Source organism: Ahaetulla prasina, chromosome 1 (assembly GCF_028640845.1).
Source record: "Ahaetulla prasina isolate Xishuangbanna chromosome 1, ASM2864084v1, whole genome shotgun sequence".
Lineage (NCBI taxonomy): Eukaryota > Metazoa > Chordata > Lepidosauria > Squamata > Colubridae > Ahaetulla > Ahaetulla prasina.
This window is the reverse complement of record NC_080539.1, coordinates 370186013-370199031: the sequence shown is the minus strand read 5'-3', so window position 1 is coordinate 370199031 and position 13019 is coordinate 370186013. Positions and strand designations below refer to the sequence as shown.

General features: G+C 46.7%; 1 protein-coding gene across 4 annotated transcripts in view; it reads right to left on the bottom strand.

Moving 5' to 3' along the window:
- Window positions 1-13019, bottom strand: part of NCLN (nicalin) — a 57327-nt gene that overhangs the window by 19685 nt on the left and 24623 nt on the right. For all 4 annotated transcript variants that reach the window (XM_058163567.1, XM_058163569.1, XM_058163565.1 and 1 more), the window contains exons 6-7: window positions 6239-6342; window positions 6040-6128 (exon numbers count right to left, since the gene is read on the bottom strand). In XM_058163567.1, coding sequence (XP_058019550.1) covers window positions 6040-6128; window positions 6239-6342 — 193 coding nt within the window. The remainder of the gene's footprint in view (window positions 1-6039; window positions 6129-6238; window positions 6343-13019) is intronic.

Sequence of the window (13019 nt, the reverse complement as noted above, 5' to 3'; positions counted from 1 at the left end):
ATTTAAACGCATGCGCAGCCGGTCCCTGCCATTTCCTCTGGTTAGGGTTAGGGAGACCGAGCTGGAAATCAGATAAGACGGCAAGAGGAGCCCCGTCTTGCTCCATGTACCACAAAATAATAAGTCCTCCCTGAAAATAAGACCAAGCGCTTATTTCGGGGTTCAAAAAAATATAAGACAAGGTCTTATTTTCGGGGAAACACGGTATACACAATTACAGGCATTCCTTGACGCACCAACGGTTTGCTTAGCGACCGTTCAAAGGTTAAACGGCACTGCAAGAAGGGACTTTTTCACTCCTAGGACCTTTTGATCACACAATCAAAATTCACACGCTCGGTAACTGACTCGTATTTATGACGGTGGCAGTGTCATCTGAGCCCCTCTGGCGACCTTCTGACAAGCGAAGTCAGTGGGGAAGCCAGATTCATTTCCCAACTGTGTCACTCACTTCCCAACTGCAGTGAATCACTTAACAACCAAGGCAAGAAGTTTGGGGCAAAGTTCATGTTGACAAATGTTTCACTTAACCCAGGGGTCTTCCAACCTTGGCAAGTTTAAGACTTGTGGACTTCAAGTCCCAGAATCTGGGAGTTGAAGTCCACAAGTCTTAAACTTGCCAAGGTTGGAGACCCCTGACTTAGCCACAGAAATTTTGGGCGCAATTGCGTGGTTGTAAGACAAAGACTACCTGTTATCTGTAACACCACCAAGAAATAGGCCTCGCTCACACTTTGGGGCCACAAGTCTGGGCACAGTAGCAGGTCGTTCAGGTCTTACGAAACGCCTGCAGGATCGAGACCAGCAGGAAGAATGTTCCAGAAAGTGAGTTTTTACAGTAGGAAGGATCCATATCCCAGCCCTATCAACCTGCATTCCTTAAAAATCGATAAGAACAGAAGTAATGCCCCGGCCTGTCTAACCGGATGAACAGGTAGGAACAACAGGGCCACGAAAGGTTTAAAACACTTCAAAAAGTGACAATCGGCACCTTGAATTGCACCCAGAAACCCACTGGCTCATGCAGCTCACGGATGGTGTTTGTCCCAAAGGTGCTCGGTTTTTTTCCCCGAGACGCAATCTGGTTTTTAGCATAGAATAGAGCAGTGGTAGTCAACCTGGTCCCTACCACCCACTAGTGGGCGTTTCAGCTTTCATGGTGGGCGGTAGGGTTTTGTCTGATACTGAAGCACTTTCCTTTTTTTTTTAATTTAATTGACTTTTTAAAAATTTTCCATAGCATTACTTAAAAACATTTTCATGAGGTTTTCATAAAATTCCCCATGACAATTTAAATTTCTGAAAATATACTATTTGTATCGCCCGCGCATAACTCACGTTATGTAAGTGAAACTAAATGGCACTATCGTGCGACCGCAAACAAAAGAGCCTTGTCCCAGAAGAGCTCACGCATCTCCCCCTGAACTGGTGGGTGGTTAGAAAATTTTACTACTAACAGAGATACAAAAGTGGGCGGTAGGTATAAAAAGGTTGACTATCCCTGGAATAGAGTAACAGAGTTGGAAGGAACCTTGGAGGTCTTCTAGTCCAACCCCCTGCTTGGGCAGGAGACCCTGCACCGCTTCAGCCAATCTCTTCTTAGAAGCTTTCAGTTTTGGAGCATTCACAACTTTTGGAGGCAAGTTGTTCCACTGATTAATTGTTCTGTCAGGAAATTTCTCCTTAGTTCTAAGTTGCTTCTTTCCTTGATTGGTTTCCACCCGTTGCTTCTTGTTCTACCCTCAGGAGCTTTGGAGAATATCTTGACTCCCTCTTCTTTGGGGCACCCCTGAGATATTGGAACACGGCTATCATGTCTCCCCTAGTCCTTCTTTTTATCAATCTAGACATACCCAGTTCCTGCAACCGATCTTCATATGTTTTAGCCTCCAGTCCCCTAATCATCTTTGTTGCTCTTCTCTGCACTCTTTCCGGAGTCTCCACATCTTTTTTACATCGTGGCGACCAAAACTGGATGAAGGATTCCAAGTGTAGCCTTACCAAAGACTCACTTTTCTTTGATGACGTTTCGCTTCTCATTCAAGGAAAAGAAGAGCTGAAGATGCTTCCTGGATGAGAAGTGAAACGTCTTCAAGGAAAAACAAAGAAAGCCCAATTGCCTCTTGGAAAAAAGCACCTTTGCAACAACCATAATCTTGGATGATGGAGAAACTCCAAAGATACAGATCATGGTGTTACCTGGGCCAGATCACTGGCACCATTTTACGACCCGTGCTTCCGCATTCTGTACAGGTAATCCTCGACTTATGACCACAACTGAGCCCAAAATTTATGTGGCTAAAACAAGACATTTGTTAAATGAATTTTGACCCACATTATGACCTTTCTTAGTGGCTTAGTGGCTAAGACACTGAGCTTGTTGATCGAAAGGTTGGCAGTTCAGCGGTTTGAATCCCTAGTGCTGTGTAACAGGGTGAGCTCCTGTTACTTGTCCCAGCTTCTGCCAATCTAGCTGTTCGAAAGCATGTAAAAAATGCAAGTAGAAAAATAGGGACCACCTTTGGTGGGAAGGGAACAGCGTTCTGTGCGCCTTTGGCGTTGAGTCATGCCGGCCACATGACCACGGAGACGTCTTCGGACAGCACTGGCTCTTCGGCTTTGAAACAGAGATGAGCACCACCCCTTAGAGTCGGGAACAACTAGCACATATGTGTGAGGGGAACCTTTACCTTTACCTATGACCTTTCTTGCCACAGCTGTTAAGTGAATCGCTGCAGTTGTCAACTTAGTAACACGGTTAAGGGAATCTGGTTTCCCCCTTGACTTTGCTGGTTGGAAGGTTGCAAAGGGGGATCGTGTAACTTTGGGATACTGTAACCGTCATAAATATGAGTCAGTTGCCAAGAGCCTAATTTTGATCTCGTGACCATAGGGATGCTGCAGTGGTTGTAGGTGTTAGAAACGGTCATAAGCCACTTTTTCCGTTTTAACTTTGAACGGTCACTAAACAAACTGTTGGTAAGTCCAAGAGTGGGACCTGTACTTAAAGCTTCCGAATGGACTTCAAGGACAGGCCCAGGTAAAATATATTGCAGTAGTCCAGACAGGAGGTCAACAGGGTCTAATTGACAGTGAACAGGGCCTCCCAAAAGGTCACTACAGGTTGTCTTCAGCTTACAATTTGTTTAGCAACTATTCAAAGTTACAACAGCACTGAAAAATGTGACTTATGACTGCTTTTCGCACTTTTTCAGACCAGGTTCAAAATCCGGTCATGGGATCAAAATTTGCTTGGCAACTGACATATGCTAATGGCAGTGGCACTATCCTGAGGTCATGCGATCACCATCTGCAACCCCTTCCCAGCGGGCTTCTGACAAAGCCAATGGGGAAACCCAGATTCGCTAAATGACTGATTCACTTAACGACTGCAGCAGAAAAGATCGTAAAATGGGGGCCAAACTCCCTTAACAACATTTTCTTAGCCAGGGAAATGCTGGGCTCCGTGGTGGCCATGAAGTTGAGGATTATCTGAATTCGCTTTCTATATTGTTTTGTTTTGGGTTCTCATCTGACAGGGTGCTTTAACCTATCGTCAGCCACCCTGAGATATTGGAACACGGCTATCATGTCTCCCCTAGTCCTTCTTTTTATCAATCTAGACATACCCAGTTCCTGCAACCGATCTTCATATGTTTTAGCCTCCAGTCCCCTAATCATCTTTGTTGCTCTTCTCTGCACTCTTTCCGGAGTCTCCACATCTTTTTTACATTGTGGCGACCAAAACTGGATGAAGGATTCCAAGTGTAGCCTTACCAAAGACTCACTTTTCTTTGATGACGTTTCGCTTCTCATTCAAGGAAAAGAAGAGCTGAAGATGCTTCCTGGATGAGAAGTGAAACGTCTTCAAGGAAAAACAAAGAAAGCCCAATTGCCTCTTGGAAAAAAGCACCTTTGCAACAACCATAATCTTGGATGATGGAGAAACTCCAAAGACACAGATCATGGTGTTACCTGGGCCAGATCACTGGCACCATTTTACGACCCGTGCTTCCGCATTCTGTACAGGTAATCCTCGACTTATGACCACAACTGAGCCCAAAATTTATGTGGCTAAAGCAAGACATTTGTTAAATGAATTTTGACCCACGTTATGACCTTTCTTAGGGACGCGGTGGCTTAGTGGCTAAGACACTGAGCTTGTTGATCGAAAGGTTGGCAGTTCAGCGGTTTGAATCCCTAGTGCTGTGTAACAGGGTGAGCTCCTGTTACTTGTCCCAGCTTCTGCCAATCTAGCAGTTCGAAAGCATGTAAAAAATGCAAGTAGAAAAATAGGGACCACCTTTGATGGGAAGGGAACAGCGTTCTGTGTGCCTTTGGCGTTGAGTTATGCCGGCCACATGACCACGGAGACGTCTTCGGACAGCGCTGGCTCTTCGGCTTTGAAACAGAGATGAGCACCACCCCTTAGAGTCGGGAACAACTAGCACATATGTGTGAGGGGAACCTTTACCTTTACCTATGACCTTTCTTGCCACAGCTGTTAAGTGAATCGCTGCAGTTGTCAACTTAGTAACACGGTTAAGGGAATCTGGTTTCCCCCTTGACTTTGCTGGTTGGAAGGTTGCAAAGGGGGATCGTGTAACTTTGGGATACTGTAACCGTCATAAATATGAGTCAGTTGCCAAGAGCCTAATTTTGATCTCGTGACCATAGGGATGCTGCAGTGGTTGTAGGTGTTAGAAACGGTCATAAGCCACTTTTTCCGTTTTAACTTTGAACGGTCACTAAACAAACTGTTGGTAAGTCCAAGAGTGGGACCTGTACTTAAAGCTTCCGAATGGACTTCAAGGGCAGGCCCAGGTAAAATATATTGCAGTAGTCCAGACAGGAGGTCAACAGGGTCTAATTGACAGTGAACAGGGCCTCCCAAAAGGTCACTACAGGTTGTCTTCAGCTTACAATTTGTTTAGCGACTATTGAAAGTTACAACAGCACTGAAAAATGTGACTTATGACCGTTTTTCGCACTTTTTCACACCAGGTTCAAAATCCGGTCATGGGATCAAAATTTGCTTGGCAACTGACATATGCTAATGGCAGTGGCACTATCCTGAGGTCATGCGATCACCATCTGCAACCTTCCCAGCGGGCTTCTGACAAAGCCAATGGGGGAAACCCAGATTCGCTGAATGACTGATTCACTTAACGACTGCAGCAGAAAAGATCGTAAAATAGGGGCCAAACTCCCTTAACAACATTTCCTTAGCTTAAGGAAATGCTGGGCTCCGTGGTGGCCATGAAGTTGAGGATTATCTGAATTCGCTTTCTATATTGTTTTGTTTCGGGTTCTCATCTGACAGGGTGCTTTAACCTATCGTCAGCCACCCTGACGAGATGGGCAGACATAAAAATCGAATTAAAGCAGTGGTTCTCAACCTTTATAGTGCTGCGACCCCTTTAATACAATTCCCCACGATGTGGCGACCCCAACCGTAAAATTATTTTCGTTTTGAATTTATCGTGCCTGAAGCCATATTGGCTAGCGATCTGAACTGCTTGCGATTGCCTTGAGGAAGGAGGCATTAAAGCGGAGACTCCTCCCCTATTAAGTTTATGGCGCCTGAAGCCAGATTAGGCTAGCGATTGGGAGTGATTGCAGCTGGCTTGAGAGGGAGACATCAGAGCAAAAATTTCTCTCTTTTTTAATTCATCGCGCCTGAAGCCGAATTCGGCCAGCGATTTGAAGAGCCTGCAACTGGCATATGGAGTCAACCATTGGAGTGTGATTCTTCGACTCGCAAGTATATTTCACATATTTCCGATGGTCTTAGGCGACCCCTGGCAAATCGTCATTCGACCCCCAACAGGGTCGCGACCCACAGGTTGAGAACCGCTGAATTAAAGGAAGAAATAATTGAAAAACGAAAAGCAAGGAATGTCATCAGGCTCATAAATAGCTGTAAGAGGCCAAGTTAAAGCAGGATTCCGGGCTTCTATCCAACAGCCCTTTTCCTGGGCCAGCTCTTTCTCCATAAATCCCAAGTACGTCAAAGAATGCAATAATCTCCATTCGCACCTGTGTGATCCAGGTTGTCTTCCAGCCACCTCTTCGTCCCCTGATAGTTAAACTTGCCACCTCCGGATGCAAAGAATAGCAAGTTGTACCTGCGCAGAGAAGAGAGCGAGGCAATGGGGTACACTTCTATTGGAAAATGCGCATCCACCACCTTGCCTCATGCAGGGTTTCCCTACCCCAAAGCCGATCCCCTTCTTACGCGGCGTGGGTCCTCTTGTAGGTGTAGAGCCGGGAGAACAACCTGGCGAGTTCTAAGAGTACCGCGACCCCACTGCCGTTGGAGTCCGCCCCGTGGGACAGCCACTGGAAGGTAAAAGAAGGCCTTTAGCCAAGGGTGAGCAGGGAGATTTGGGAACTGAAGAGCAGTACCGATAAAGGAGAATATCTGGAGCTCAGGGTTGAAATGTGGGGTCCTGGGTGCTCTCTGAGCTTGGTTGTTTTCTTGCAGCTAGGTTTCATGACCCAGCTAGGTAAAATCATCGGTGCTCGAAGAGGGTGAGATTTGTGGGGAGGGGGACGATGGGGGGCAAGGAAGAAGGGAGGGTGAGGAGGAGGAGGAGAGGGAGGAGGAGAAGGAGAAGAAGGAGGAGGAGGAGAAGGAGGAGAAGGAGGAGGAGGAGGAGGAGGAGGAGAAGGAGGAGAAGAAGGAGGAGGAGGAGGAGGAGGAGGAGAAGGAGAAGAAGGAGAAGGAGGAGAAGAAGAAGGAGGAGGAGGAGGAGGAGAAGAAGGAGAAGGAGAAGAAGGAGAAGAAGGAGGAGAAGAAGGAGGAGGAGAAGGAGAAGAAGGAGAAGGAGGAGGAGGAAGAAGGAGAAGAAGGAGGAGGAGAAGAAGGAGGAGGAGGAGAAGGAGAGAAGGAGAAGAAGGAGGAGGAGAAGAAGGAGGAGGAGGAGGAGAAGAAGGAGGGGGAGGAGAAGAAGAAGGAGGAGGAGGAGGAGAAGGAGAAGAAGGAGAAGGAGAAGAAGGAGAAGGAGGAGAAGAAGGAGGAGGAGGAGGAGAAGGAGGAGGAGAAGGAGAAGAAGGAGAAGGAGGAGAAGAAGAAGGAGGAGGAGGAGAAGGAGGAGAAGAAGGAGGAGGAGGAGAAGGAGGAGAAGAAGAAGAAGGAGGAGGAGGAGAAGGAGAAGAAGGAGAAGAAGGAGGAGGAGGAGGAGGAGGAGAAGGAGGAGGAGGAGGAGGAGGAGAAGGAGGAGAAGGAGAAGAAGGAGAAGGAGAAGAAGGAGGAGAAGGAGAAGAAGAAGAAGGAGAAGGAGGAGGAGGAGGAGAAGGAGGAGAAGAAGAAGGAGGAGGAGGAGAAGGAGGAGAAGAAGAAGAAGGAGGAGGAGGAGGAGGAGGAGAAGAAGGAGAAAGAGAAGGAGAAGAACAACAACAACAACAACGTGGGGTCCTTGATGCTCTCTGAGCTTGCTTGTTTTCTTGCAGACGTTTCATTATCCTAACTAGGTAACATCATCAGTGCTAGAAGGAGGGGAGATTTGTGGGAAGGGGGAGGAGGAGGAAGGGAGGGAGGGAGAGAAAGAAAGGAAAGAAAGGAAGAAAGAGAAAAAGACAGACAGATCGACTGTGGGGTCCTTGATGCTCTCTGAGCTTGCTTGTTTTCTTGCAGACGTTTCATTACCCTAACTAGGTAACATCATCAGTGCTAGTTCCCCGGGATTTACATTCAGACGCTTGACAACTGTCTCACATTTATGACCGTTGCAGTGTCCCGGGGTCACATGATCCCCTTTTGCGACCTTTGGACAAGCAAAGTCAATGGGGAAGCCAGATTCACTTAATAACCATGTTACTAACTTAACAACTACAGCGATCCATTTAACATACATGGCAAGGAAAGTCGTAAAATGGGGCATAATTCACTTAACGACTGTCTCGCTTAGCCACATAAACTTTGGCCTCAGTTGTGATCGTACGTTGAGGACTATGTGTATTGGCATACAAATTGGAAATCCTAAACAGAACGAAGCATCACGCTGGGATGTCCAAAATGTCCTGTACACAAACTATGCAGGGCTGGTTTTCGGGGAGAGGGATGGTGTCCAGGTGTGAATAAAGCCCAGGGAATCCTTCTGGATATTTAGAATAGAATAACAGAGTTGGAAGGGACCTTGGAGGTCTTCTAGTCCAACCCCTGCTTAGGCAGGAAACCCTAAACCACTTCAGACAAATGGTTCTCCAACATTTTCTTAAAAATATCCAGTGTTGGAGCATTTACAACTTCTGGAGGCAAGTTGTTCCACTGATTAATTGTTCTAACTGCCAGGAAATTTCTCCTTAGTTCTAGGTTGCTTCTCTCCTTGATTAGTTTCCACCCATTGCTTCTTGTTCTACCCTCAGGTGCTTTGGAGAATAGCTTGACTCCCTCTTCTTTGGGGCAACCCCTGAGATATTGGAACACTGCTATCATGTCATTTGTGTCCATGGAAGGAAAAAAAAAACCCAAATCAGGGCTCCCCAGGCTGAATCTTGACTGGGATGGAGAAATAAAAGCAGGAAAGAAACAAGATGGCTCAGCAGACTAAGTCTGTCTGTTATTAACACAGCTGCTTGCAATTACTGCAAGTTCTAGTCCCACCAGGCCCAAGGTTGACTCAGCCTTCCATCCTTTATAAGGTAGGTAAAATGAGGACCCAGATTGTTGGGGGCAATAAAAGTTGACTTTGTACATAATATACAAATGGATGAAGACTATTGCTTAACACAGTGTAAGCCGCCCTGAGTCTTCGGAGAAGGGCGGGATATAAATTCAAATTAAAAAAAAAAAGATGGGTAGGAATTTCCTTAGCAATGGTACATGGGGGTGGGCACAGAAGCACAGGGGTCATGCAGAGGAGCAGTGCAAGACACACACAAGCCGCACCAACCTCGTTCCCAAACCCAGACCGAATAAAACACTTCTGGTTCTTTTACGGCCAGATTGCAGGAGTTTGGCAGAACATTCAGGGGATAAACAGTTTGTTTAAGATTAGAAACAGAACATATTTTCCACTCTGCACGGACCCCTGTGCTGCAAATCATCCTGAATGCTCTGCCAAACGCTCTAATACTCCTCCCTCCCGTTCCCTTGTTTAGGTCCCCCAGAGTTCAAGGGGACGGAGGAATCCAAGGATTCAGCCTTGGATTTAGGGATGGTTCCGTTCCAAAAGAGATCGACCCTTAGGCAACTCACTTGTGGGGTGCCGCAGGGGTCGATTCTCTCGCCCCTCTTGTTCAACATCTATATGAAGCCGCTGGGAGAGATCATCCGTGGTTTCGGGGTGAGCTGTCAGCTGTATGCTGACGACACTCAATTGTACATCTCCACCCCGAACCATCCCAACGAAGCCGTCGATGTGATGACTCGGTGTCTTGAGGCCGTTCGGGTCTGGATGGGGACGAACAGGCTCCGACTCAACCTATCCAAGACGGAATTGGCTGTGGATGCCGGCGTCCCAGCACAGTCAGCTTACTCCATCGCTGACTGTGGGGGGCAAATCGTTAGCCCCCAGGGAATCGGTGCGCAATTTAGGCGTTTTCCTGGATGCATGGCTGTCTTTAGAAGACTATTTGACAGCCGTCGCCAGGGGAGCTTTTCATCAGGTTCGCCTGATTCGCCAATTGCGCCCTTTCCTGGACCGGGACGCGTTATGCACAGTCACTCATGCCCTCGTCACTTCCCATCTGGATTACTGCAATGCTCTCTACATGGGGCTCCCCTTGAGGAGCATCCGGAGGCTCCAACTGGTGCAGAATGCGGCCGCGCGGAGGATTGAGAGAGCTCCTCGTAGCTCCCATGTAACACCTCTCCTGCGCAGGCTGCATTGGTTGCCAGTGGTCTTCCGGGTGCGCTTTAAGGTATTGGTTATCACCTTTAAAGCGCTCCATGGCATTGGACTGAGATATTTACGGGACCGCCTGCTGCCGACAGTTACCTCCCATACGTCCAGTGCGCGCCCACAGGGAGGGTCTTCTTAGGGTGCCGTCGGCTAGTCAATGTCGGCTGGTGGCCCCCAGGGGAAGGGCGTTCTCTGTGGGGGCCCCGGCTTTATGGAATGAGCTGCCGGTGGGACTCCGTCTCCTCCCTAATCTCCGGACCTATAAGCGCGAGCTCAAGACTTTCTTTTTTCACCAAGCGGGGCTGGCCTGATTGATTTTAGTATGGGGGTTTTAGTGGGTTTTAATAGGGTTTTTACCAAGGTTTTAGTTTTGATAAATTTTAGCTAATATTTTAAGTTAGAGCGATTGAATCAGTTTTTTAAATTTGATATTGTATTTTAAATTTGTTGGAATTTTTGCCGTTTTATTGGCTGTACACCGCCCTGAGTCTTCGGAGAAGGGCGGTATAAAAATATGAATAAATAAATAAATAAATAAATAAAAAGGCCAGGCGTGGGCAGCTTTACAACTGTGGACTTCGACACCCAGAATCTCTGAGTCAGTTCAGGGATTGTGAGAGTTGGAAGTCCACAGGGTCGTAAATTTTGCCGCCCTCTCTTCAGAAGGCCTCCATTTTTAATCACTGGGGAGAGGAAAGAGGGGAGGCACTTCTGAGAGTCTGAAAAATAGAAATGGGGGGAGGAAAAACCCCCCGGAGTGCAGGTAGTCCTCGACTTATGACCGGTTGCTTAGCGACCGTTCAACAGACTTACCTGGAGGCTACTGAACAGGGCAAGACTGTCAAAGTTCTGACAGTCTTGCCCTCCCCAGAGTCACATGACCAAATTTTGGGTGCTCAACATTAAATTTATCTATCCCCAATAAGGTGACTCTGAGTGACTTTGTGACGATTTTGGCCAAAAGCCAACAGTTATGTCTAGTTTTCAGCAAAACCGCATCCCTACTGAACTGCTGGTTCATTTAATGACCATGGCATTCATTTAACCACTGCTGTATTTGCTCAATGGCTGTGGCGTTCACTGAACCGTTGCAAAATCAAGTCAGCGACCGCCTTGTAAAGAAGAAAGTGGTGCAGTAACTTCCCCTAAGCTTGAGATCCATCTCATGTTCTGGATTAAACTACTGCAAACTTGGCTCTTTTAAGACTTGTGGACTTCAACTCCCAGAGTTCCTCAGCCAGCTCCGGGAGTTGAAGTCCACAAGTCTTAAAAGAGCCAAGTTTGCAAACCCCTGAACCAGGGAGACCAAATTAAAGTACAGGTAGTCCTCAACTTACAACAGTGCCTTTAGTGTAACTGCGCTGAAAAGAGTGGCTTAGGAACCCTTTTCACACTTACGACCATTTCAGCATCCCCACGGTCAGGTGATTAAAATTCAGCTTGGCAACTGACTCGTATTTATGACAGTTGCAGTGTCCTGGAGTCACGTGATCCCCTTTTGCAGCTTTCCGACAAGCAAAGTCAAAGGGGGAAGCCAGATTCACTTAACAACCGGGTTGCTAACTTAAACACCTGCAGCGGTTCACTTAACAACTGTGGCAAGAAAGGTCGTAAAATGGTACAAAACTCAAGTTAATAAATGTCTCACTTAGCAACAGAAATGTTGGACTCAATTTTGGTCGACAGTCGAGGACTCCCTGTAAATCCTTCCTAGATGATTTCTGGAGAAAGGGGTGCTGATTCAATCAGAATCCTCATTAAATTTATCAGATTTTATACAGGCAAAGGAAGGAGTCCTTGGTGTCCTCTGAGCTCGGTTGTTTTCTTGCAGATATTTCACTACCCTAATTTTTTTTTTATTTGCATTTATATCCCGCCCTTCTCCGAAGACTCAGGGCAGCTTACACTGTGTTAAGCAATAGTCTTCATCCATTTGTGTATTATATACAAAGTCAACTTTTATTGCCCCCAACAATCTGGGTCCTCATTTTACCTACCTTATAAAGGATGGAAGGCTGAGTCAACCTTGGGCCTGGTGGGACTAGAACCTGCAGTAATTGCAAGCAGCTGTGTTAACAACAGACAGACTTAATCTGCTGAGCCGCCAGAGGTAGCATCCTCCTCCTCCTCTTCTTCCTCCTCCTCCCCACAAATCTCCCCTCCTTCTAGCACTGATGATGTTACCTAGTTAGGGTAATGAAACGTCAACAAGAAAACAAGCAAGCTTAGAGAGCATCAAGGATCCCACAGTCTATCTGTCTGTCTTTTTCTCTCTCTCTTTCTTTCTTTCTTTTCTTTCTCTCCCTCCCTCCCTTCCTCCTCCTGCCCCTTCCCACAAATCTCATCCTCTTCTAGCACTGATTGTCAGCCTGCCCCAGATCAGTGTTTGAGAAAATAAAAACCCAACTTCATCATGTTGAAGAATTTGGTAATTTATATCATACAAGTCTGGATGCGGTGGAAGCAAAGCTGGAACTGGAAGTAAATCAAAACCCCAGAGTCATATTCTCTCCTGAACCCTCCCCCTACTAGAGGTCATACAGTAATAGTCCAATGTCTTCTTTCTCCTCAGCCACGTGTAGTTTCACTTCCGATATTCTCCCTCTGTCAATCTTCTGAATGGAATGTGGAATCAGCAGCTGCCGTTACATTCACGCGCCAACACAATTCAAACCTCTGGTTTTGAAAATGGCATTTCCCCTCTCCCCCACATACAATGTCAGCCGACTGGGAACAGTGAAAACCTCCCCCCCTTCTCCATAAAGCATGTAAGACAATCAGTAGAGCAAACTTTTAACAAGGTAATAAAATAGTCAGGTAATCTAGTAGGAGAAATACACTAAATTAAAGCGGAGGCTGACACTGATGATGTTACCTAGTCAGGGTAATGAAATGTCTTCAAGAAAACAAGCAAACTCAGAGAGCATCAAGGACCCTATAGTCGTTATTTTCCTCCCCCTCCTCCTCCTCCTCCTCTCCACAAATCACACCCCCTTCTAGCACTGATGATGTTACCTAGTTTGGGTAATGAAACGCCTGCAGGAAAACAAGCAAGGACCCCTCATTTCATCCCTGAGCTACAAATATTCTCCTTCATTGGTAGACATGCATATAATGTGAGTTGAACAGCAAACGTGACCAGCAAGCAAGTACTGGATCACATAATACCAG